Source organism: Balaenoptera borealis (assembly GCF_965194805.1).
Source record: "Balaenoptera borealis genome assembly, chromosome: 18".
Classification (NCBI taxonomy): domain Eukaryota; kingdom Metazoa; phylum Chordata; class Mammalia; order Artiodactyla; family Balaenopteridae; genus Balaenoptera; species Balaenoptera borealis.
Genome location: NC_138877.1, coordinates 25209397 through 25236656, shown reverse-complemented (window position 1 = coordinate 25236656; position 27260 = coordinate 25209397). Strand labels below are relative to the sequence as shown.

At 41.2% G+C, this 27260-nt stretch overlaps 1 protein-coding gene across 1 annotated transcript in view; it reads left to right on the top strand.

The window, feature by feature from the left end:
• Positions 1-3116: 3116 nt before the first annotated feature.
• TNFSF11 (TNF superfamily member 11) overlaps positions 3117-27260 on the top strand; it is a 39662-nt gene continuing 15518 nt past the window's right edge. The window contains exons 1-2 of the mRNA XM_082365714.1: positions 3117-3623; positions 10364-10531. Of these exons, the coding sequence (XP_082221840.1) occupies positions 3387-3623; positions 10364-10531 (405 nt within the window). The 5' untranslated portion in view covers positions 3117-3386. The remainder of the gene's footprint in view (positions 3624-10363; positions 10532-27260) is intronic.

The following is a 27260-nucleotide window of genomic DNA, read 5'->3' as shown; positions in this document are numbered from 1 at the left end:
AGTGATGTTATTTGGGGTAGTTTTCTATTTAATACTTAGTGTTCTCCCCAGTTCAGCCCTCTGTTATTGGAATGTCAGAAACGTTTATATTCTTTTTTTTTTTACTTACTCATTCATTTCACAGACCTTCATGAAGCACTGTGTTAAGGCAGTAGGAATACAAAGGTCATGACTTCCCTCAGGGAGCTTACAGTCTAGTAGGTGAGACAGAGAAGCAAAGTAAAGATCATAAAAAGAAGTTTCAGAACTACGATAAACATATGCACATCATGTAATAAAGAATTAGATAGAAATAGTGGGGCGTGACAGACAGCCTGGGGGTGGTGGGCTATCAGGAAAAGCTTCCTAAGGACAAGGGACCTTAACTGAATGTTTGAAGATAAGGCAATAATCAGGTGAAAAAGTCAGGGTGATCAATCCTGGTTGAAGACACTGAATGACCAAAGGTATAAGGGCAAGAAATGGGAAGGTGCAAGCAGTCCTGTGTTGCTGGGGCGTAAAGTGTAGGGTTGCAGGGGGAAAAAGTGAGGCAATGAAGCAATAGGAACCAGAAGTTGATCTAAAACATGGTAAGGAGTTTGAGAGTCACCTGCTGGGCCAGTGGTGTTTAAGAGGGGCTCCATGAAGCCCTGGCAAGGACAGAAAACCGCAGGTCTGTGGAAATGTTTTGGATGGCCAGCATGATGCCTTAAAATGGATCTGTACTGTGTAGCCCAGGGAACTCTGCTCAATACTCTGTGATAACCTAAATGGGAAAAGAATTTGAAAAAGAATAGATACATGTATATGTATAACAGAATCACTCTGCTGTGCACCTGAAACTAACACAGCATTGTTAATCAACTATCCTCCAATATAAGATAAAAGTTAAAAAAATAAAAATTAAATAAAATGGATCTGAATGCTTTTTTCCAATCTGACAGGGTCTTCAATATCCTCCATGGTCCTGTTCTGGTCTCTTCTCTTCCTGTTCCTTCAGTCCTTGTAGGTTCCCCGGGCTACTGACTGTTTTACTGACATTCAGGCCATTTGTGTTCTACAGATGTTTCTCATCTGGTTTTTACCAAATTTTGTTTCTTAAACCCTTGATATGTGAACCTCCCGTCCCCTCAAAAAAAAAAAAAAAAAAAAGATGAAAACTTTTTGAAAAGCAGAGAATACCAAACCCCTTTTCTGGAGATCTACAAAATACATTTGTACATTCATGTCACTGATATGATCTGCATTAAACAAACAACAACTAATTTTGTTTAACGCAGGATTTTCCAAGCGAAGCCGACCATGGGACCAGCCCTTTTATTAAGCGAATGTCGAGTAATTCGGGAGTGAAATGTTGACAAATAAATTAATTAATTAATAGGCCAGAAAGTTTCATTACCTTTGAAGAAGCAACAAGTGGACTGACAGTGGAGTTTCCAATCCAGCCTGTGGATGCGGGAACACAGAGGGATGACACCTTTAGGATAGGAAAGGAAAATAACTGCCTTGCAGGAGGAATGTCGCATGAAGAACTCTGTAGGAATGTAATATACGGTCCTATCCATGAAGCGACTAGGTCAAACACAACTGAACAGATTCAGAGATTTGAGGGAACTTCTTCTAATCTGAGGATCAAGATGCCAAGGAATAAAAGACATGTATAAAACATTGAAAAAGAATGGAAAGGGCTGTACAGTAAAGTCACTGTGGGTTTAGTTGTTATAACACATTTTTTAAAATCTTTGATTCTAGTAGAGATTTATAAAAAGGATGAAATATAGAATTGTTTCCCAAAAGAAGAAAAAGGAGAAGGAAGAGAAAGAGAGGGAAAACAACTGTTACTTCCCAAAGTTCACCAACAAAAAGTAAGAAGAGGCCCAGCCTGCATGGAATAGAAGATCAACATTTGTTGTTTCTCTGTTGGAGTTTGAAAATTGTTTTTTTCCCTCTTTCCTCATCAAACTTGAGATACATACACAAATGAATGCTAAAAGCATCTTTGAATTTGAACAAATCATTTCATTTGGGTGTTTATTTTTTACCCATCCTAGTTGCTCTTCCTCAACACGTGCTGAGTTTTAAGTGTTTAATTGCGAACACGAGTTTTAGTAACTCAGAGATGTGCCATTTGTGAAGAATCTTCCCTATGAAATGCCCTTTCGAGAACTATGCAGAAAGAGGACACAAAATTCAAACGTAGTAACAAAAAGTGAAAACATCCTAAGTTTTTATAGGTGTTTAAATTGGCCAGTACCTCTGTTCTTTCCTGCTGAAGCTGTATCAGAATCTGTGAGCAATGTTCGTATTCTCATTTTCTTACCAAGGGGCACAATTCTGAAGACAGACTTTTAAAAAAGTTTTCCTTAGCAAGGAAACCAACATTTAATTCCACCTCAGCTTTGTGTAACATCTTTCTTTCCTGATTGACAGCTGGAGGAGCGCTCCTGGGTGGCCCGCCTCTGGGTGTATACCTCTCTTATTTTTAGGACACTGAAGGAAAGTAACTGCCAAGCAGTAGGAATGGCATGTGACTGAACTCTCTTCATATATATGGTCCTATATGTAAAGTTACTGGGTCCTACCTCTCTCTCTGTACCAAATTTCTTTTTTTAAGTCACAGTTGGTGTCTATCGGCTCTCTGCTGCCACATTCAAAATCTGCCTCATTTAAAGCCACTTTGAGGGTGCAGAAACAGGGGTTTGGGAAGAGGGTTCTGGTTTCTTAAGCCTGCCAAAATACATATTTCGGAACCTATATTTGGAAACATGCTAGAGGCTGCACCCTCAGGATCTCTGAGGGTGTTCCTTGCTAAAAAAAAAATGTGAGGGGGTTGGCGGGAGGAGGAGAGGCAAATAGGAAGGGCCTTCAGACATCACCAAGTCCAACTTTCTAAATCCTATAGGGGAAACTGAGGCTCGGGGATGCCAACTGCCCCAGGAATGTCTGCGATGTCACCTTTATCCTTGACCAAGACATTCATCTGCATCTCCCCCAGCCCATCTCTTGGACCTCCAGAAAGGCCGCTGAGGATGGGCAAGTGGCCGCTAGAACAACCCACAGCCTCTTCCTCCGAGGGCCCCGATGGGGAGGGAGGAGGCCTTTCAGGGAGAGAGTAAGGGAGGGAGGGCGAAAGGAAGGAAGGGGAGCCAGGGGTGGGAGTGGAAGAGGCAGGCTCGGCCGGGGCTGATTGGCTCCCGGGGCCAGCCCTCCCGAAGCGGTTTATAAGAGTTGGGGCGGCCGGCACCCTCCTCGCTCGCCCGCGCGCCCCAGGAGCAGCGCCCGCCACTGAGCGCCCCTACGTCGAGGCCCGCCTGGCCGCGCGCCGGCTCTGCGCCGCCTTTGGACTTGGCCGCCGGCCGAACAGCCCCGGAGGGAGGCGAGCGCCCGAGCGAGGCGGGCCGAGCGCCATGCGCCGCGCCAGCCGAGACTACACCAAGTACCTGCGCGGCTCCGAGGAGATGGGCAGCGGCGGCTCCGGCGCCCCGCACGAGGGCGCCCTGCACGCCCCGCCGCCGCCGCCGCCCGCGCAGCCCGCCCCGCACCATTCCGCCGCCGCCTCCCGCTCCACGTTCGTGGCCCTGCTGGGGCTGGGGCTGGGCCAGGTCGCGTGCAGCGTCGCCCTGTTCCTTTACTTCCGAGCGCAGGTGAGTGCTCGCCTTCCAGGGGCGCGCGGGCGGGGCGCACCCGCCTTCATCCTCCAGCACTTTGCAGACGATGGAGTCTAGTCCCCCGGCTTGACTCCCCAGAGCTTGCATATCTGGGGAGGGGAAAGTGACCCTAAAAAGGGAGCGTCCGGCTGGGGGACAGCCAGGCGCGGGGCCCGGCGCGCTGGCCTCTGGTCCTCGCGCACGCACCCGGCCCTGCTGCGCGCCGAAGCTGAGCTCGCCCGGCCTGGTGCGTTTGAATTTCCCCCGGCGAGACCGCATTGGCCGCTCACCTCTTTGGGAAACGACTGCACACTTTTCTCTGCTTCCACTTCCCACTTGAAGCAAAGAATGAACTTAGGTCCACGCAGGAAAAAAAATTGAGCGCCTACCCTTGGGAATCAACCCTTTCCCTTCCCACCCACCCCCGGGAGGATTTGGGGTCCTGGGGTTGGTTGCTTTGCACCGCGCAGTGCGTGCGCTGCCGGCAGCTGCTGGAGCCCCGGGGGGCGATGCCCAAGTCGCCAGACGGACCGAAAGACATAGCGCGGCCAGAGAAGCCTGGTGTTAGGACCCGGGCTCCGCTCTCGCGGAGTGAAATTAGAAAGAAGGGCCCTCGTGCCTTCCCACTAAAGTGGGCGGAGGAAGGAAGCAAAGTGTGTGTGGAGGTGGTGAAGTTCTCTCCCCCGGCACAGCCTAGCAACAATCTAGCAAGTAATCAAGCTTTTCAAAGGTGAGGAAGCCGGCTAGGAACGGCAGAGAGATAGTAGAAAGGAAGGGGTAAATTTGTAACATTATGCTTTCTGGTGGTTTATGCTCTTGTGTTTTCTTGGAAATTGCAGTGCAGTTGGTTGGATTCATTCAAGTATTCTTGTCTGGTGCTGTGAACTCTTTCTCAAAGGAAGTGGGGGGCTGACTGTGCATTTTTTTTTTTTTTTTATGGGAAAAAAGACTTGGGTTTGGACTTCATTGGTTTTCAGATTAAAAGGTGATTACTAAACCAAATTGAATGCATCAGAACAAGGCATTGCCTGGGCTGTATGGGTTTTTGACATGTGCCAGAGTCTTGAACTCCATTACTTGTAATCATAGGCTTTTTGTTAAATATTCAGTATCCACTAATTTGCATTTTATAGAACTACTTTATCTACTAAAAGGTAGACATACTATGCGCAGTGCTTTAGAAAATTTGTATTTGTATATTGATAAAAATAATCTTTTCCTGTTGAGAGGAAGTTTTTCTAAAAATACAACTTTCAAGTGGCTTACTTGCAACATAGATTACACAAATCTATATGAAAGTGATGAAACATTTTTCTTTCATTGGAGTATGCTGCAGCCAAGAATGAATGATTTATCCATTTTCTCATCCAGCATGTGGTCCTGTCCCCTTCCTCCCCCTGCCCCGCCCCGCCATTTAATGTCTGTATATTGAGTGCCTGCAATGCACATGACACTATTAAATGGTATGGAATATGAATTAAGAATCATTTATTCAACATACAATGTCCACATACTATGTGCATTGCATGATGCCAGGTAATGAAGGGGCCTATGACAAAAGACTTTAAATTCTTAGTCAAATAAGAGAGAAGCATTCAGAAAAGGGACAGAAGATTCAGTAGTTCTCTTTATCTTTTCTAACACCTTGGGGTTATGGCATTTTCATAGCAGTAGTAGTGAAGTGAGTATTCAGCACTGAAAGAGCAGTAGGAAATGAATGAGTTCCAGGGACCAGGAACAGCTTAGATTGGCAGGAACCATGGAAATCGGCGTGACCATTTAGGAAAGAATGACCTGTTGGGCTGTTGAAGAAAGTGCTCAGCTTCTTTGTAGGGATTCTCAATATTCATGGCCTGGTGGGCTGAGGGGTCTAGCCTTCTGATGATCGTTTAGCAATCTTGATGTCACATGGATAGAAAATTTTCAGACGGAGAATTTAATGTCATCGAATTTCTGGGTACAGTTTTCCTAAATGCCATGAAGATTGGGCTTCTCCAAAACTTATGCAAAATATATCAGCCATTACTCTGAACCCAACTGTGTATTACATTTTTAAAAGGTCATCTCCTTCAGTTAAGAAGTAATATTCGGAGCAATGTTTTCATAGGAGGATACTCCACTAGATGTGGTTACGTTTTGCTGAGTATGGTATCTACAGTTAATGCTGAAAGGGGTCCTAATCATTTAGAGATACATTCGGAAGTAGTTACAAATGAAATAAGATGTTTGGGATTCATTTCAAAATAATAGGTGGGGAGCCTGGGGAACAGGGAAGTGGTTGCTTATAGATGAAACAAGATTGGCCACGCACTGGTAATCGCTGAAGCTCGGTGATGGGTACGTGGAGCTTCTACAAGTCTACAACTCTTTCCACTTTCACATATGCTGGAAGCCTTTCGAAGTTCTAGCTGAGAGAGTAGATTCAGTTTGACCTGACACTGATTTAACATTTTCACTTATATCAGCTTCCTTGGATTAGAACTTGGTACCAAATAAGAGATAGTTTTTTGATTTCCACTAAATTTGTGGGTCAACTACTTGGGGCTTCTGAATGTGTTTGAACTAGAATGCAATCATCTAATATCAGGTAATATGTTTGCAGTTAACAGTTAAAAGAAAAGAAAAGAAAAGAAAAGGAGCCAGTTTTGTTGTTTTTGTTTAAAGATGGGAGGGGGGAGCCATGCAAATCCTCAAGAAAAAACAATTCAATCTAGTTTTAAATGCATTTAGAAAAATGCCCCCAAATAATGTAAAAATTATAGTGACAAAAACTTTTCCCATGCTCCACTCATGTTTGAATAGCTAAACGTGAATCAGCCTCCTGAATGTTTGTAGATTGCTTGTGCCTAGATTAAGAAAAAAAATTTAAAAAGTACTAGATCCAGTGTAGATTGGCTTTTCCCCTACCAACCTTGCCAAAGAAAAAATAGCATGTGGCTTGTGCTATATATTTACCACATAGTATTCATACTTTGGTTTACAAAGAAAAAAAAACCCTTACAAAAAATTGCTTTTAAAATTTATGTGCCCTTTTTTTTTAAGCATCCATATAACCATATTCAAAGTTTAGAGCTTAGCTACAAGATAAGCTTTTCAGGAAGCTCAATCTCTGTCCCCTTTTAACGCCTTCCGCCAAACCCCCAATATGCACACCAACCTCCCTGGGCTGTTTGTTACCCAAACAGGAGAGCAGTCATTACCGAAAATCTGATGTGGAGGTGTGTAGGCTGCCTGCTTGAAAAAACAGAAAACAAAGTAGCACAAATGTCTAGCATCCTGCCTCATTTAACCCTACAAATGATTAAGTTTCAAGGAAGTTTTTTTTTTTTTTAAGATTGAGTTCCTTTCACATGAACTACATCATCTGATCACTGTGTTTTTGAAGTCCAGTTTAAATCAAATATTCAAGATTCACTTAATATTTTAAGTCATTTCTAGATACAATAAATTCATTTACTGTTTACTGTGATTTTTTTTTTTTACTCTGATTTTTGGATGAGTTTCTTCGTTCCTCTGTCGAGTGTAAGTTCCTTGCAGGTCAGGACCGCCTGTTTTGCTCATTACCTTCTTTACAGCATCCAGCCTAGTGCTTTGCATGTTGAATTTACTGAAAAAGCTTTTCAAATGATTTGCAGCACTAGAAATACACCTTTTTCTAATTTGTGATGTGTAACTGATCTCGTTAGTCGCTAAAATAGACTAAAAAGTGTAATTTTTCCATCATATAAATTTTCTATCCAGGTTGTTAGGGGAGAGGTTACATTTGTCCAGCCGCTCGGTGAGTAATGTGGAGGGTCCAGCATCAGTCCGACGCCCTGCCCTGCAGCTCCTGAGACCACAGGAGCAGAGGCCATCATTTGCCTGTGTGTGTTGCTGGCCCTGCGGCCCTGCACCCCTGCACCTCTACGCCACCCTTTCTCCTGGTCTCCATCTTCAGGAAAGGAGAGCTACAAGGGCACTGGAATAAGAAAGACATTTGTCTGTAGGTTAAAAATAAATTTCTAAGACACATACAACCCTATGTTCATAGCAGCACTATTCACATTAGCCAAGACATGGAAACAACCTAAATGTCCATTGACAGATGAATAGATAAAGAAGATGTGGTACATATACACAGTGGAATACTACTCAGCCATAAAAAAGAATGAAATAATGCCATTGCAGCAACATGGATGGACCTAGAGATTATCATACTAAGTGAAGTAAGTCAGAGAAAGACAAATACCATATGATATCACTTATATGTGGAATCTAAAATATGACACAGATGAACTTGTTTATGAAACAGAAATAGACTCAGACATAGAGAACAGACTTGTGGTTGCCAAGAGGGCGGGCAGGGTTGGGGAGGGATGGAGTGGGAGTTTGGGATTAGCAGATGCAAACTGTTGTATATATGTATAACTGAATCACTTTTCTGTACACCAGAAACTAATACAACATTGTAAGTCAACTATACTTCAATAAAATAATTTTTTAAAAATAATAGAAATAACATTCTAACATATGACCCTTAAATAAACAAAATAGTATATCAAAATTAATTGAGTATATCAAAATTAATTATGCCATACTTCCATTTGGGAAAACAATTGGTGACATTTTATATATGTTTTAGCTCTAATGTGACTTTCTGAAACAGTGGTTCTCACCTGCACATTAGAAACACTTGGGGAGAGAGACTCAGTTGACCCCTCCCCTTAGGAATATTGATTAAATTGGCCAAGGGTGGGACCTGGGCATGGACATTTTTTTAATAGAGAAGAGACAAAAATCTTGGCATTATATTTCTTTGCATTAAACCCTTAGCCATTATTGACCGTTTCAGTAATTTTGTATTAATACTAATTGGTATTACTTGTGAAAAAATTTTAAAATTGGTGTCCAAAGAAATTTGGAGACATTTTAATAGCAGACAATTGATATTTGTATCTTCGGTATTTGAAAGCATTACTTCTCAAACTTTAACGTGCATCAGAATCACCTGGGATCTAGTTAGAATGCAGATTCACAGGCACTGCCTGGGGTGGCGCCTGAGCGTCTGCATTCCTAACAAATTCTGGGTGAGCCTGTAACGCTGCAAGTGATTGGACTAGAGTTTCCATAGCAAGGGTCGCCGGTACTGCTGCTTCTGTTGATGGCACTTAGCTTGTCAGCGGGACTGGGGCTTAACCAATGTTAGGGTACCCAGGCATTTCCCCACTAATACCACACTGTTCCTTTAGCTCAGCGGCTTTCTGGTGGTGAGATAGCTGAGGCCCTTGCAGGATTCTTCTTTCTTGAGGTCTGAATCCAACGACTCTTCATATCAGTTGTCCAGGCTTCTCTGTTTTTTTGGGAAACTTATTGGTATAAGTGAGCTTTTTTCAAAAAGTATGGAATTGAACACTTGCCTTATATAAAATCTCAGATATTCTGATTCATACTAATTATTTTAAAGAAAGAAAAAGTAAACTTGGATTGCAAATAGTTTTGCTTCCTGAGTCACACCGTGCAAAAGTGGAATGATAAAATTTGCATTAGTGGGGCACATTTGTTGAAAGGCTGTTATTTCATTTTGAGAATCACGGGTATGGATAGGGTACTTTCTTAGTTTACTTCTGACAGCTGGTTAATAAACCTGCACATCTTCTGATGACTTTCAAAAAGATGATTAAACCAGGGAACGAGAGACTTGATATTAATTGACTGGGCTTTGGTTATTGGAAACTTACATAATTTTCCCTTTTTTTCATCTAGCCTGTACCTAGTCATAAGCAAATGCACATGAAGTACCTTGAATTTTTTGAAAGAAGAGGACAATAAATTATACCACTTAAAAATTAAACCAATTAAAACAATTAGGTAGCTAATTACCTCTACTATTTACTTGGCAGTTGAAACCACTACAAAGACTTGGAGGAGCTGGCAGACAATTTTAAAAGAGTAATACTTAAAGAAGTGCTAATGCTGGCACCTGTTTTAACCAGGGGACCAGCTAATAACTTGATGGGGATATTGTGGGTGGGACGATCCCGTACACTACAAGAATTTTAGCATCCCCTCAGCATGTATCCATAGAGCTTGCTCACACCATGAGCCCCCGTCATCCCAGCTGACACCAAATAGCACCACACACATTCTCAGGCACCCTCTGACAGACGTACCACTCCAGGTTAAGAAAACTGATGAGAGGCTCAACGAAAAGGGAAATTATGCTTCTGGCTTTAGATTTTCTTTAGAGCTAGGAAATGGATTTCTCCCTCCCTTCTTCAGCTGATTAAAACACACATTGATTAAGGGAAAAGGCCAGACAAACATGGCAGCTGAACATGATGTTAATTTCACCTGATTTATATAGGTTTCATGCTTTGAATATCCAAGTGGGCTTCATAATCCCACGTAGCGTGCTGCATGGGGGGGACTTAAAAGGCTTTCTCTCCCTGTACTGAACACATGTAATTTCTTTGATTCCCCTCCCCTCAGTGAGCACTTTTACAATGTCAGACGATTTTGATAATTTCCCCATGAATCACATGTGTACAGGTGTGTTGTGGATGGTAGTCAGCTACTCATAAAAATGAATTAGAAGTCAATTTTTTCACCAACTCGATGGTAATTGTATTAACTATTAGTTGTTGGGGACATAATGACTCTTGCAAGAATGAATTCTTTTGTCCTTAAGTCACACTTTATTAAATAACAGAATGATCAGTGATAACCACTCTGACATCCTCACATTTTTCCCCCCTCAGATGGATCCTAATAGAATATCAGAAGATGACACTCACTGCATTAATAGAATTTTCAAACTCCATGAAAACACGGATTTGCAAGACACAACTCTGGAGAGTCAAGACTCAAAATTAATACCTGATTCGTGTAAGAGAATTAAACAGGCCTTTCAAGCAGCTGTGCAAAAGGTGAGTACACATTGAGATAAGTCAAGGGCCCTCACTGACTCTCCTAATATTGAAAATTAAAACTGGCTAAGTGCTGTTGACTTTGTTCTTTTTTATTTTAATCATTTGTAAAAGAGCTAAAGAGAATTTTTTTTTGTGGGATTAGCAGAATTCTTTTGAAGTTGGTAGTGGTTAGTTTTGGTGACCAGCAACATTCAGGCAAATATTCTTTCCTTTCTTTCCTTCCTTTCTCCCTCTTTCTTCCTTCCTTCCTTCCTTTTCTTCCTTTCTTTCTTTCCTTCTTTCTTTCTTTTCTTCCTCCCTCCCTCTTTCCCTCCCTCTCTCTCTCTCTCTCTCTCTCTTTCTTTCTTTCTTTCTATCTTTCTTTCTTTTATTTTGGAGGAGGGATTTACATTCACACTTGGAAGGAGGACAAAGATGGTTTGTGGTAGTCAGTGGGCCAGTTTGCTAGTTTGAATTCCCTGCCTTAGAAGACATTCCTTTAGCTCACAGGATTCTCTGCTGGCTACTTCCTTTATATTTGGTTTTAGAATGGTAGGAACCTCTATTCCACATCTGTGGATCCAGGTCTCTGTTGAGAATGACTATAGCTGGTCCACTGTTGTCATCTGAAGTGAGGGCGTAAGCGAGTAGAGCAAGAATTGATGTGGTGGGTGAGATGGAAATTCTCTGTCCATTTTTCATTCTTCGGGAGAGCTGGGTGAGAAGGGAGGAGATGAGGACAGAGAAGACGAATGACTTCTCTACACCGACAGCCTCAATTGAGAAACCCTGTAATAACTGCCTGTTTTACTTTCCTGGATAAAGTCACTTGAGAATTCTGCAGCCTTGTAATTATTTTACTTCTACCCAAGAACCGGGTAGAATCCCGTGACTCCAGTGCATGCACATCTGTATACATTACATACTTGCGTGCACATCTGCATGGATTCTTGCATCCGCTCGTACATCCCAACCTCTAGTTTGCAACTCCCTGGGCTATCTCTGATCATCTTAGAGTAAATACTAAAGTTCTCAAATACCTTAAATCTAAACTAAAATTTAATTAGTTTCTTTTTTAAAGATTCACAAATAGTAATAGCATTTTTTAAAAAGAGGATATGTATTGGATATAGAAGTAGGGTGATAAAGCTGTTTTGTATAACCCTTAAAACTGATATTTGCTATATTTCAACAAATCTAAGATACCACGAATTTTAAGCTTACTTTATTTCATGCATCACAAAGAAAGAAAAAAATTTTAACTAAAGAATTAAACATGATCATTATAGATTCTAGTTGCATCAATTTCAGAGATTCTGAAATATAAAAAAAATACATCATAGAATCAAGGAAGTACATATTGTTCTAATATCTATAAGAGCTATTGCTTAAAAATATTACATTTTCATTATAGTGTGTAGGTGCTTAGCTTTACACAGTAGATGCATATTTTAAAATGTGGGTTTAAATTTGATCTTTTTGTCTTACATTGTAATTTTTGAGCTATAGCAACAGCAATTCCACTAGTCTAATTCATTTTTTAAAGTTCTATAACATTTTCTTTTTCTGCTTTTGCAAAAAATTAAACTACTAAAAATAAGAGAAAAATGAGTAACTTCTGATTTTTTACTATGGAAAGAAATTGGAAATTGAATGGCTACTATACTGTATTTACCTCTGCTCACATCATCTTAATTCATATATATTTTGTGGGAAAAATCGTGGCGTGTGAAGTCAGATAGACTTATGATTAAATAAATGTGATCTTGGAAAATACTTAATATTTCTTCGCTTTGGCTTCCTCATCTTTAAAAGGTGGAGCTCACAATCCCTCCGTAGCAGGACTGTGGCTGATTTGAAATAAAAGATGTAAAGGACCTAAGCACAGTACTGGAAATATAGTATGCACTCATTAAATGTTTATATATTACTTTTATCACCATTATTACTAATTCATTGTCATTGTTGATGATTTAATCAAAGACATATTTTAAAAGTTTAGATAGAGCAGGTTTGATCATTTTTCTAAACATGCAAGAGGACAAAACAATAGGACACTGAAGCAAGTTGCAGAAAACCACTGTGACATTTTTATCACCAGCAGCAATAAACATGTTGATTATATACTATCCTTAGGAAACTTCTAGGTCTATTTAAGATGTATAATTAATTAATTTAATTAATACAGTAAGTAATTAAACAGCCTATTCTTAAGGCATTTAAGCTACATGTTGAAGGATAGTGTATTAGTGGAGGAGAGAAAGACATAACATTTGCAAGACCCTCAATTTAAAATTATCATCAAAAATCCTGATCTACATTGGGAAAAAGAGGATATACTGAGCTATATATTGTGAAATCTAATACTCAATTTGCTATTCTTTTTTAATTGAAGTATAGTTGATTTACAATATTGTGCTAGTTTCAGGTATACAGCAAAGTGATTCAGTTATTTTTTTTTCAGATTATATTCCATTATAGGTTATTACAAAATGTTGGATATAATTCCCTGGGCTATACAGTAAATCCTTGTTGCTTATTCCATTTTATGTATAGTAGTTTGTATCTGTTAATCCCATACTCCTAATTTGTCCCTCCTTCCCTCCCTCTCCGCCTCTGGTAACCACAAGTTTGTTTTCTGTCTGTGAGTCAGTTTCTGTTTTTGTATATACATTCTTCTGTATTGTTTTTTAGATTTCACATGTAAGTGATATATTAAAAAAAAGAATGAAATATTGCCATTTGCAGCAACGTGGATGGACCTAAAGAATATTATACTTAGTGAAGTTAAGTCAGACAGAGAAAGACAAATTCTAATTCATTTTTTATTGTTTTTGTTTTATGTTTCATTTTCAGTAGTCAGCTTTTTATCCCACCTCCTAAATACTGAGTGGTCTATCTATAAACATTCACATGTACCAGAGGTAATCTGTTAGTTCAAAGCTGAACCTCTAATTAAGGTAATTCTGGTTAGGTAAATGATTGTCTCCTAATTTTCTGTTTAAATCAAGCCATACTGTATATCCTTACAATGAAAAAGAGATAAACTTTTAATTTCAATGGTGTTCTGGTTCTTAAAAATTATACTTTGGGTTTCCTCTGGAAGAATAAGTATGCAAGATCAGCCAAGATAATTTGGAAAATAAGTAATATTAAGAAGAACAGATACCATTAACATTTACCTATGAGAATGCAAGGATGGTTCATCTTAACAGGTCAAAAGAGAAAAATGTTATCATCTCATAGACACTGAGAAGTGATTGACAAAATTTTGCACTTATTTCTGATGTTTAAAATCCATTGGAAAACAGAACGAGATGGATTCTTGATGTTGTCCTAAATAGTTCAAACTAAAAGTTAGCTAATGATGAAAAATAGGAGCATTTCTCTTAATATCAGGAATACACCAAAGATGCCCACTGTCCTCATGTTAGTTAACATTGTTCAGAATGTGCCAGCAAATGTAATTACATATGAGAATGAAATAAAATATATAGAAGGTAGAATCTGCATGTGATATGATTGTATACTTGGGAAAATTCAAAAGAACTGAAAAGCTACAAGCAAAATAAATCAGTTTGTAAAAGTTAATAGGTAGGGACTTCCCTAGTGGCACAGTGGTTAAGAATCCGCCTGCCAATGTAGGGGACACGGGTTCGAGCTCTGGTCCGGGAAGATCTCTCATGCCGTGGAGCAACTAAGCCTGTGCGCCACAACTACTGAGCCTGCAAGCCACAACTACTGAAGCCCGTGCGCCTAGAGCCCGTGCTCCGCAACAAGAGAAGCCACTGCAATGAGACGCCCATGCACAGCAACGAAGGGTAGCCCCCGCTTGCCGCAACTAGAGAAAGCCCACGCACAGCAACAAAGACCCAATGCAGCCAAAAATAAATAAATAAATTGATTTATTTATTTAAAAAGATAGTTAATAGGTAATAATCACTAGCCCCCATTTCAAACAATAATTAGAAAACATGAATGAAAGATTTCATTCATAATTTTTAAAAAGCCTGAAAAATTAGCTTAACAAGGAATGTACAAAGCTAGAAAACTCTATAGAGGCATTTAAAATAGGATTGGATAATGTAAAGACGGAACTAGGCAAAGCCATAGTCCATGAACGAGAACAGACACCTTGGAGTAGACCTCATTGTATGTGTGTGAATGTATGTGTGTGTATAATTTAATATAATAGAAAGTTATTTTGAATAAGTGGGTGTAATTTGGGTTATTCAAAAATGGGACTAGGACAGTTTGTTTGCTATTTTTTTTCAAGTGATAGCCTTATCTCACGTCCTAAGTGAAAATAAATGCCAGATGGAGAGACGTGGCCAATAGCTGCTCCCTGGCAGTCCTCACTTCTGCTCCCTCGGTGAACTTTCCGCCACTAACTCTCCCATCAGGACTTACTTGTTCATTGTCCCATTTCCTTTGAGCTTTCTGACTGACTGTCTAGAGAGTACGATAAGCCAGTTAGTACTTAAAGATGTTGATGAACAATAATGACAGAATTTTCACTATTTGAGGAGCCTGTTGGAGACAGGGTGCCTCATTCCACATGAGTAACACTAATTATGAGAGATTCAGTGCCTGGGAAGCCAGAAGGAGAAAGATTTGTGGGCAGACAAGAATAGTCAACTGCTCTTATTAAGGACACACAGGTTTGGTTTTGTTTTTTAAGATTTTTTGATGTGGACCATTTTTCAAGTCTTTATTGAGTTTGTTACAGTGTTGTTCTGTTTTATGTTTTGGTTTTTTGGCCGTGAGGCATGTGGGATCTTAGCTCCCCGACCAGGGAATGAGCCCGCACCATCTGCACTGGGAGGCGAAGTCTTAACCACTGGACCGCCAGGGAGTTCCCAAGACACACAGCTTTAATTATACTAACAGACTAGTGTGACTCACAGGATGAGTAGAACTTTATTTCATTAATTTAATATTTGTTTTTGTTGTGCTATAGGATTGTTACTCATGGGTAACAATATTACACACAGATAATTCTTTTTAAGGAGTAAGAAGTTGTCATAATATACCATTGTGTGTTTGGAGGTAGAAGACACCATTTCTTCCCCCAGACAAGAGACTCTGTAGGAAGGAGACACACGTTATTCATCTTATCCTTAGACTCAAGCAATTTTATTCAGTGCACACACTGTGCTAGGCACTTTGCTGTAACTTGTCCTTTAACCAAGGATTTACCCTTCTCTTACCTTGGCCAAATAATGATTTGCCAAATGTGTTATCCTTTGATGAGGATTATTGGTTAAGGTGACAGTCTACACATCTTGCCAAAATAATCAGATTTCTCATTTCTCTTGCTGATGCTAAAAATAGGATGGATGTATCAGGCATTCATAAGCAGGTTTGTATCTTAGCTTCAGTTCTAATATAGATATTGGGTGAACCCATAAAACACAATTACTTTTGTGGCTGCAATCATTACTGAGAGATCTCCCCATCCAATGGTAACAAATGCTAGACATAAGCACAATATCACATTCTATGTGTGCAAAAAGTGGTGTTTACCCAGCCCGTCTTTGGTCAGACAAGTAATGCTGTTTTTTCCGCCTTTTTTGTTTGTGGCTGGGTTTTCTTGGCTTTTTTTCCCTTTAGCACAGAACTCTGAAAGCCTCTTAGTGATCCAACCCTACCAACCACAATTTACAAAGTCTCTCATAACAGTCTATGACAATAAAGAGAACACTAGTACAAATACGGTGTCTGATTTATAAAGCAATTCTTGCTCCAGCTTTGGCCGCCTCTCTGGCCTCTGCCAGCCTGAGGAGCAGTGCGGGGGGCTCAGGCCTGAACAGGAGCACTTGGCCTTCAGACCTCCCGACCAGTCTCAGTGGAAAGCCATCTGTTTATACATATTTATACATCCTGAGCCCTGGGATGTGACTCTACTTGATGTTAGTATGCCTGCTTGTTGATTTCACATTGGGTACCTGTTGGTGAAAGACTTCCTGAAACTTACTTTGAAATGTATCTGAAAGGGTGATATGGAGGAGAGAGATCAATATACAAGTCACACCAATCACCTTGCTCTCCAGCGTGGGGTGTTCAGTGCATTCAAGGTGACCTCCCTAGGCCACTGGAAGGAAGCAAGGTGATTTACATGTATATGTATATTTTAATATTGGCTTCAAAATATTTCTGTGAATATTTTATAAGGTAGCTAATATACAGGAACGTTTTTATTTAATAGTTAAATAAATAAATATGCACGTTTGGGAGCATTAAAAAATTTTCCCTGAAGAAGCTGCACAGTCAGAAATGCTTAGAGATCTTGGAACGAATTTGCAGTTCCATCAGGACGAGAACTGCAGCCACTTTGCTCACATTTGAATATATCACATCTAATTTAGACTCAAGATTGAAGGAAAAGAACAAGTAAATGACTGATGACTTCTTGAACTCTGTAAACTAATATTTTTAAATAAACATGAGTCATTGACCAACTCACAAAGCCATTCAGAATGTTATAAGCCTGGTTCTCATCTATTGGATGTCTTACCAATGTTATAATTGATAATTATTAATATTATAGCCTGAAGCAATAATGCCTCCATATAATCATACTACAGGTTAATTTTTGTTGAAAGTTATGTTCATCTGGACTTCTTGCTTTAATCATGTTTTCCCCAGGTCTATTTGCCTCTTCATAGCTTATAAACTATATAGAGGCAGGTTTACAATGTGAACTAAAAACACAGCTCTGGCTTCTTTTATGTTTCTGTAAAACTCTCTATTTCATCCCAGAATATGAAAAGCCAATGGTGATGACTACCAGTAAGCTATGTTGTTAGCATATTCTTGACTAACCATTTCCTGGAGTCAGTAAGTCTCTGAGCCTCCAAAGATTTACTGGAAAATGGGGAGTAAGACCAGAGCCATAATCACTGAACAATTAATTCTTACCTGGAATTCTTATTTTATTCCCTGGGAATCAGTGCATAGTTGGCCTTATCTCCTGCAGGATTCACAATAGGAATGAAACTGTCTCCTGGTACTAAGAATGATGTACCCAGAGATTCACAGTCCTTTGATCCTCAGTCATATATTCACTGTTATTTCATATAGTCTATGCTGCCCTAACAAAGAGACTCATCACTCATTGGACAAGATAAGATAGAAGTTTTTTCTCTCGTGTGCAATAATCCAGAGGTGGCAGTTCAGGGCTGGCAGGAAAGCACCTCCATCCTCAACAGGTACCTTCCATCTCTGGATCCAAATTGGTTTCTCCATATATTGTCATCTCCAGACAGAGGAAAGGGAGAAAGAAAAAGTCAAGGCGGTACCTGGAAGTTGAGACGTCAGTCATTTCTAGTAGCATCTTATTGGCTGGAACTTACTCATAAAATGACACATGGATGCAAAGTAGGCTACACATTGTAGTCTCTAGCGGGGCAACCGTTTGCACCAAAGCTTGAGGAAAGGGATTGCCTATAACTAACTGGAGAGAGGAGAGGATGGATTCTAGGGGGACAATGAGTGGTCTCCAGTACTCACTAAACCCTATTTAGGCAGGAAAGTGGGTTCACTATATGAACAAGAGGTAACTCTGTATATATATACAAGTCTTTGAAAAATTGGAACAGTCAAGATTTTATTTCTAAAAGTTAAAGTACTTTAAGATTATTTAGATTCCAGAAGAGAGAGAAATTTGAAGGTAGATTTAACAGCATGCATCTTTCTGAGGAACTTCCAAAGATTCATTGAGTCATATGCATCTGTGATCTGTGAATAAACCTTGATTCTCACTTGTCCAGTTTTTAGTAGGTTTTGTGGATTCAAGAACATTAATTTAAAACCAGAAAGTTCATCAGATTGAGTGGTTGTTTTTTTCATCTGTAAAGCTGATTCCTTAGAATTCCAATGTCAATTATTACAGGAAACCTATTCCCATTTTTAAAACTAAAGTACATAAGAAATCAATTAAAAGTTGAGGAGATCTTAACTGTTTATGAACTTGTAAACACTGGAGTTGTTACATAGCCATTATTTCTCATTTGCTTTTTAGTTAATACACACACAACAGAAGCAAGGGGAAAAATTAAACCCCATTCATTATCTCTTTTCCTTTGTATACAAGAGTATGTGTCCCAAGAAAGTTTCTTGTAAACCCACAAGGCAACTTGGGGTTTGGGGGCACTGACGTTCCCAAATAAAGATGTTAGTCATGTAGTGGTTTTCCAATGGGATTTCATCTCTGCCATAACAGTTTTGGGAACTGCAATTCAATCAACCCCAATCATATCTAGCATTTATAAAAGCTGCCTTTATGGGAAAGCCAAAGTATGACCCACAGAATTTTCCTACAAAACCAAGGCCATCTACTGCCTTTTGCCCAACAACGGGCCATTGGCCGTGATGCGCTCAATCTCAGGGGAGACCCAGGGCAAAAGGTAGGAGGGTCTGCACGAGGGAAATAACCAGGGAGTGATGTCGTCAGAGGTGGGCTTATCTTCGTGCTAGAAGTACTCCAGGGTGGAAGGAAAGATATTCTGGCTTGACATTTTTAAAGAAAGAGAGAAGAAGAAGGATGTTCCTGAAAGAGGAGCATCTCGTTATGTGGCGTGGGGATCTTGAGCTAAGACTCCAGAAGTCAGTAAGACTGAGGGTCCTCAGTTGGAGGGGACTTGGTAAAGGATGGTTGGATTGCTCCACCAGGAGTGACTCGTCCTAGGAGAAGTACAGCCTGTAGAACTGGAGAGAATGGCGTGCCCTAGAGCAGCGTTTTCCAAACCTGCTTGATCTTAAGAATCAACTTGGAGACCTTGTTTACAAAAGAAAGAAAAAGGTTCCCAGATCTGTTACAAAGATTCTGATTTGGTAGTTTAGGTGTAGACTTTGTGACATGGGAAATCCTTTTTTAGAAGGGCTGGGGGCTGGTCTGTCTTTACAAGAAGGCTTCAGGGTGGATACTGACCAAAGAGGTATTCTAAGCATCCTAAGAAGAGTTGAGGGCCACTGGAGGACAGGGAAGCCATTGATGAATGAATGACTATATTTAAGAAGTAGGATTCAGCCTGTGTTGTGTGGAGAAGATGGGTCTTGGAAGTTGCAGAGAACAGTCTATATATGAGATGACCAGACAATAAATGTTTGCTTGAACTTTTTGAGATTCAGGGTCTGAGAGGTCCATTCTCTCGTAGCTTCCTCATCACGAGGGTGCTACCCCAGTCCTTAGTCATTGCCCTTTGAGAACACTGGGTGGGAATAGCAGCAGTAGCAGCAGTAAAAATAATCTTGATAATTATCAACTGTAAGGCTTATCTTCATCAGAAAGTTTAGGTGACCTCAGAATCTCTTCTTCTCGGTGCCTGTACCTGCTTCTCATCTGATCTACCCCTTGGTGGTGAATTACTATGATATTATCTCCATCACCCCAAATCAGAAGCCAGAAGATGGTCTTAGACACTTACTCATTGACTTTTCACCTCACCCCCATCCTGGGAATTCTACCTCCTTACTAAACCTTCACATACTTTACTCTGTGTCACTGCTGTTGCCACCTGAATACAGGTGTCGCCATCACCATTGCCATTTTGCATCTGGACCACTGCAAGTGGGCACCCCATCCTACTCACATTACCTCCAGCCTATCCTCTCCACAGCTGAGTGACTTCTCAAATTCAAATCTTACTTTCCTACTTAAGGAAATCCTTTGGTGGACCCCCTATAGTCATAAGGATAAAGTCTGAGCTGCTGAACACATAACACAAAGCCTTTTGTGTTCTGGAACCCTCCTTCCAACGTCAGCCTCTCCAGGCTCATTACCTTGTGGCTCCATCTCCTCACCCCACCTCAGCTTGTGCTCAGTGGACCCACGTCAGGAAAGTGCTAGAAGTTCTTAACCTGGCTGTGCCCTTCCCCACCCCACCCCCGCCCCCGTGCTACAGCCATAAACACAGTGAAGGCAGAGAGGATATCCGTCCAGGACACGCAGCATCTTAGTATCCTGCAGAACATCTGGCCCTAGCAGCCATCAGTGAGCTTTGTGGGATGGATGGATGGATGGATGGATGAAATGGATGGATGAATTATGGGTCTTTGTGCATGTTCTTTATGTGCCATTCCAGGCTCTTCTTTGTGTACAGTTTTCTAATTGTCTTTCAAAATTTAGCTCAGGCATTACTTCCCAAAGAGTCCCCCAATGATGCCCGCCTGCCCACCTTTGGGGTTAGGGGCCCCTTTTGTGCACACCTAGGGCTTCTTGTATTCACCCCGTCATAACATTGACCCCAGGAGCCGGGTGCGGGTCTGACTCACCCAGATGTGAGCTTTCCAAGGACAGAGACTATGTGATGTTTGGTTTCTCTAGCCAATGACAGGTACAATGAGTAGGCGCTCAGTTGATGTTTAAAGAACACTTTTAACGAATACGTGAGTGATCTGTGCTCATCCCTGCTCTTGGTGTCATCAGGTGGCCGGTTGTTTAATATTGTTGGAAGCTAGCCACATTACCAGTGCCTGGAAGATTCTCATCAAGGGGTCGAGGTCGCTCCCAAGTGTGGTGTTTTTACTGCTTCTTCAAGAGGGAGCGTCTTCCCTCTTTGGGGCATGAACACCATAGGGACTTTGAGTCTGGAGGACCTTCACCGCCATCCTGCCCCTTCCCTCCCTGGCCTCACTGGTCCACAGTGGCTGGCCTGGTACCTCTGTCCCCCTTTAGTTCCATTTGTAGCAGTCAGAAATAGTTTGGGGAAGAGTCTGTGAAAGTAAGCCTTCTACAGAGGAGATAGGGCTTTGTGAATGTCAGAAGCTCTGCCAATGTGAGGTGGCATAATTACGTTTCAAGTGGCAAAAGAGAGCAGAGACGTGGTAAATAGTGCAGTTAGCCCAAGATTCCCCACTGCAGTTACCCTGCTGAGCCCTTAGATGAAACTTTTTAAACGAGTACCCTAGTGCAAGACACTTTAAAATTGGGCTCTTTATGAAGACTAATATTGCTGTCGTAGGGCTACTTCATGAAAACCCGAAGGGACCTTTAACTAGAGCGAAACTTCCTCATTTAAACCATGAAGGTTAAACAATAAAAACTAATTTTCTATTCCCAGCATAGCCATCGCCCTGCCGGGAAAGCATCACTCTGCTTTAGGAAAACAAGGGCACCGTATTCTTTAGCCCTTCGGTGGGTAGAGTACATTATCTGTGTGCAAAGACATGTCTTTTCCAATCAGCAAACTTCTTCTGGGAGAAGTGAGCCCTCGCTGACTGTACTTAGGGTGGAAGGAGGAGGCCGGTCCACATTTTTCTTGGTAAAGCTCTTTCTTGAGAATTTCCAGAGATGGTCGTGGGTTGGTGGCTGATTCAGTGAGGAGACAAAGAGATGAGGAGATTCACAGCGGGGGGTGCATGAGGGTGGGGGAGGTAGAATCCTGTTGAGAAGACTTCGGCTTTGAGAGAATTTTTAAAATCAGTAGTTCATAGTAAGAAATAAAGAATTTTAGGGATGAGAGGGTAAAAGTTACAAATTCAAGTCCGAGATGGTTCTTACCTTCAGGATTAGGGGGGCTTACGCCTTATCTACTGTCTCCCCTGCCCCGACACTTGCTGGACCCTGGGCCCCTCCTATCTCCCCCTCCCCTCCCCCTCCCCTGTGGGGATTGGGGGGGGAGCTGCCCTTCCCCCTTCCCAGTGCTCCTGCCCTCTGCATCCTGGTACCCAGTACCCTGTAGGGCTCTGCTCCAGGGGATCTGGGCTGAGACGCACAGGCTCCACTATGCCTGAATGACATGTATTTAGGTGACAGAACCTTTAATGGCTCCTGCTCCTAAAGTTCTTTGCTCTGAGGTGTTTTCAAACTGTCACCATTGACTCTTCGTGACAAGCTGGGGGGCCTCCAGCTCCATCCAGGTGCATACAAGGTGTTTCCCCGCATCCTGTGGATTGGAAGTTCCATGTGAGCTTTCGGAGAGGAGGCAAGCGAAGCTAAGGCATCAATTCTAATCCTGTCTTTTTAGTTGCTCCACAACACCTGGTGGCTATTGTTTCAGTGCCTTGTGAGCCAAGAATGCCATGGAAAAAGAATCTTTACAATTAAAGATGAGCTATCGATAAGACAGTAAGACATTTCTCCAGGGGAGCAGTTGTACGCCAAGTCTGCACGGATGGGAGGGCAGGAGACCTGCAGAGAGAAATAACTCTAAGTAGTTCTGTGTGGCTTGAGCGTCCAGAGTGTCCTCAGGGGTGATGGAGTTTGGGGGTGCAGGGGAGGAATAGCTGGAGAGTCCAGAATGGTAACCAGCCTGGTCGTGCAGGGCCTTATACGCCCAGGTAAGGAATGTAGACTTGTTCCTGAAGTCTGCAGGCAGCCCCTGGAGGGTTTTCAGGAGAGAAGGGACTTCATTGACAGAGGAATGGATAAAGGAGATGTGGTATATATACACAGTGGAATATTACTCAGCCATAAAAAAAGAATGAAATAATGCCATTTGCAGCACATGGATGGACCCAGAGATTGTCATACTAAGTAGTATTTGTAGTATTGCCATACTACAAATGAACTTATTTACGAAACAGAAATAGACTCACAGACATAGAAAACAAACTTACGGTTACCAAAGGGGAAGTAGGGGGAGGGATAAATTAGGAGTTTGGGATTAAAATATACATACTACTATATATAAAATAGATAACCAACAAGGCCTTACCATATAGCACAGGGAACTATATTCAATATCTTGTAATAACCTATAATGGAAAAGAATCTTAAAAAGAATATATCTATCTATCATCTATCTATATAATTGAATCACTTTGCTGTGTGCCTGAAACTAACACAACATTGTAAATCAACTATATTTCAATAAGAATTTTAAAAAACCTTTCAAAAAAGAAGAGAAGGGGCTTGCTCCCATGCGGACTTTCTGATGCTCTCTCTAGCAGCAATGGACCAGTTGGAGGAAAGCAGATCAGGAGAGGAGGTAGGAGGTTATTATTGTAATCCTAATGAGAAATGATGAAAGCTTGAAGGAAGGCAGTGGTCCTCTGGCTGGAGAGGAGAGGATGGATTTCTGAGCTATTTACAAGGTGGAAGTCTGCAGGATTTCTCTGCAAGAGTAGGAAACTGGCTATTCATTTTCAGAAGCAACCCACATGTGGCATTTATGTGCTAACTCAGCTGATGAAAACACTATTCTTGTAACTAGGTTGGAGAAGAATTAAAGGAAGGGTATCATTCAGATGTAAAAATGAATGCATTACACATGTTAACAAGTGTATGAACCCTGTATTATATCTGGCAAACGGGGTGTTAAATCCTTGTTCAACCAGCCAGATGTCCCTGCAGCTGCTATTGGGATTGCAGGCGGAGCCAGCCACCTGAGACCCCAGGTAGGAGCTGGTGCCAGTGGTTTCCGGAAGCATCTGGCTAGACAAATTGCTTCTCCTGTGCTGATTGACAGGTCCCACATGGATCACACAATTCACATCACAATGAACAGGAGGGATTTTCAGTCTGATAAGGCCAGACTCCAGGAGCTTGACCTTTTTTCAGGGAATCTTTACAGCTGGGAGTGTCCTCAGTGGAAATTTAAATCTATTTATACATATGATTTTTTAAGACCGAAAAAAAAAAAAAAAACCACTTCAGTCAAACAAACTAAGGCCAATTTAATAACATTCGCTCTTGAATTGGTATGCTATCAAAGTCTTGTTTGGGGCAATTATCCAGCTGAGTTTGCAAAGGCTGGCTTAAGCATTTGCTGTAGATGTTTAAATTACCTGGAGCAAAATTCCCATAATTACTCAAAAGAAGTTGAAAGTACTGATAGGTGTTTATATTTATTCTTACGGAGTACAATCTCTCCTAAGTGGCTTTGATATATCAAGACTGAGCCAGTTCTGGGATGTCTCCCTCCTCCCTCTTTTGGAAAAAGATCCAAAAATATTTTTAAAAGATGATCAAGGGAGCCTGTCCCAGCAGTCTCCCTGTCACACTCCTGGGAATTGTACTTCTGGGATGTTGAATTCAGGAGAAGTTAAAGAGAAGCAGTCCTAGAGACCACAGTTACACAATCATATTGATCTTTTGTGTACTTTCTTTCCTGGAGGAGAAATTGTGAAATCCCAACATTTTTTCTATGAGTGAAATAAAAAGTCGAAATTAAAAAAAAAAAAAAAAAGGAAAGAAAAATCATACCGGTTGTTTTCTTGTCTGTTCAAATGTACTCGGACAGTAAAGATGAAAAGTCAGTGCAGTCTAAATAGGAAGATACCACAAGGAGCAGATTTTCAAATGTTGTGAAACTTCTGCATCTCTCTTGTTTTTAGACTTTGGAGTTGGGGGCCAACGGTAGTTTCAAATCTGCGAGGTCTGGCTGTGGAAGCCCAGGCTTGGCAATGTTAGACAGTGTCCACTAGGTGGCAGTATGGCAGAGGATTTCTTCTATCCTTGAATTGGCAGAGATTTTTTTGGCTGTCTACCATTAGGTCGGTTTTCCTTTTTGTCCTGTTTTGAAGGGTTAAATGAAGCTCTCATAATTTAGGCGCAAATTATGCTTATTTAATAAATGCATAAATTCGCTGAAAAGCCTACTTGTTACAGTGTGACCATAAATAAGTTCATTCATTCATTGGATTTTTGTTAGTAACTTACAGGTGATCCTAATGGTCATGAGTAGGTTTTGGAAACCAGGGGGTAGTTCTCTTTGTCCTTGCATGTGACAGATGCTAAACATGCTGTATTCTGAGAAGGTAGATCGCTGATCTTCCTGGGGAGCAGGGCATTGGGTCCTCTTTAGTAGCTTTCAGCCAAGAGAAGATCACACGGAAGCCTGTCTGCCCAGCTTCCTCACCCTGGAAACTGTTTCTGGCTTCTTTTGGAGGCTTTTTGCTGGGAGGTGTATCAGAACTACCTATACTTCTTTATGCAAAGCTGTGGGCATTCTGAGAGTGTAGAAAACATATGAGTGCATTGAATGTGTATCCAGAGAGTTAACTTTTTTTTTTCTAATTTTTTTTTCTAATATAGCTGGATATAAAATAAGATCAAACACATATAACATTTTTTAAAAGATCTCTTTCATCTGAATAATTTGTTCAGAGGAAAGGAGTTAGGATGTTCTTTGTAGTGTCTTTCCCAAATTATTAATAGATGAATCAGAACTTTCTGCATTCAAAGAAACCAGAAGCAATGTCTGAATGATTAAATTTGGGACTAAAGAACTCTGCAAATTTTAAAACATTCTAATTAATGTGACAAAAGAAGAGGACTACTGTGGATGAAAATAATCGTAAATTCAAAGCTTAGGAAATAAATGGAATTGTCCGTTGGGGTGAAGTTTGGGTACTCCTTTAGAAGAGTTTCTTATAATTTTGAAACTTTAAAAATTAGGGGGCCATTCAAGAGAAAACTGTGCTTGGTATGTACATAGCAAAGTATCTGATCTTTGAGAAAAATGACCAGAGTGGCCCTGCTCTGTGGAATGGCCTTGATGGAGTCACATTTGGAGACGTGAGGCCCCCATGTCCAGGGCCCTCATGGCTTACTTTGGAGGCTTCACCAGCCAAGCTCTGAACAAGTCTTGGCAGGTTCTGAGCCTGCTGTTTTCTGAAGCGCCCCCCCCAAGAATTCTGAGACCATATTTCCTGATGTTGAGGTTCCTTTTTGTCAGATCCCTGGTCAAGGTGGGCCTCCTTTCAGAGTTTCTACTTCAGGGAGGGGACCACCCTCTAAGAATTTCCTGATAGGTATAGAGAGGGAAAAAAAATTTCTCCCCTCTCCCCACTTAGGTTCACCAGTCGGGGCCCTGTAAATTAGACTGACAAGAGATAAATTATAAGAGAAAAGCATACCAATTTATTTAATGTAAGTTTTACGTGACGCAGGAGCTTTCATTAGGAAGTGAAGACCCACAGGAATAGTTAAGCTGAGTGGTTTTTATACCCAGTTTGATGAAGGGTGGAAAGGTGTAGAAAAATGAGACAGGACAGGACAGGACAGGGTCTCAGCTAAGGATGGTAAACTGGGGGAAACGGAGCAAGGCCTGTTCCTTCAGATTCCTCTAGGCGTTCTCCCGTCTTAAGAGATAAAGATGCTCCTTTCTTCCCAGTGGTAAGGCACCTCTCACATGAGGGTCTGTGACCTGCTTCAGGGGAGAAGGACAAAGCCAGGTAGTCCTTCCTGCCTCTGCCATTTCCCAAAGTCCTTTAGCTTAAAATATTCCACTTGCCAAAGCACCGTATTTGGGGGTAGCATGTCCTGAACCCCATCACAGGCCCCTGATACTTTCCTGCCAGCTTCCAGGCGTAGAGTTGATGACCACGTGTTGTGAAGGGGGGTGGGCTGATAGCTCTAGAAGAGGACTTGGAAGGCGTAGGCTCAAGTCCCAAAGTTATTAGGGGCATCTTTATTCTCTCTTGGCCTCGATTTTCCAGTCTGAAAAGTGAGCTTAGTAGTAGTTACCCAGCCTCTGATTCTAACATGAATCAAACAGGATAATACAAGGGGAGGTAGTTGGCTTTTTGTTGGCTGCAAATGTAAGGGATGATTTAATTTTCAACACTTGGAATATATATAAATCGTGAGGATATAATAAATCTAGGACTAAATAGAGCTGTCACCAAGCAACCATTCACGGAAACGCTCAATTAGTAATAATGCTTCTCAACGCCTGCTGCATATTAGGATCACCTGGGGAGATTCTTGTAAAAAGCTACCAAGTCAATATCAGACTAATTGAGTTAGACTGGCTGGAGTTGGGCCAGGGTACCCTAAAACTGTAGTCTTAGAAGAATG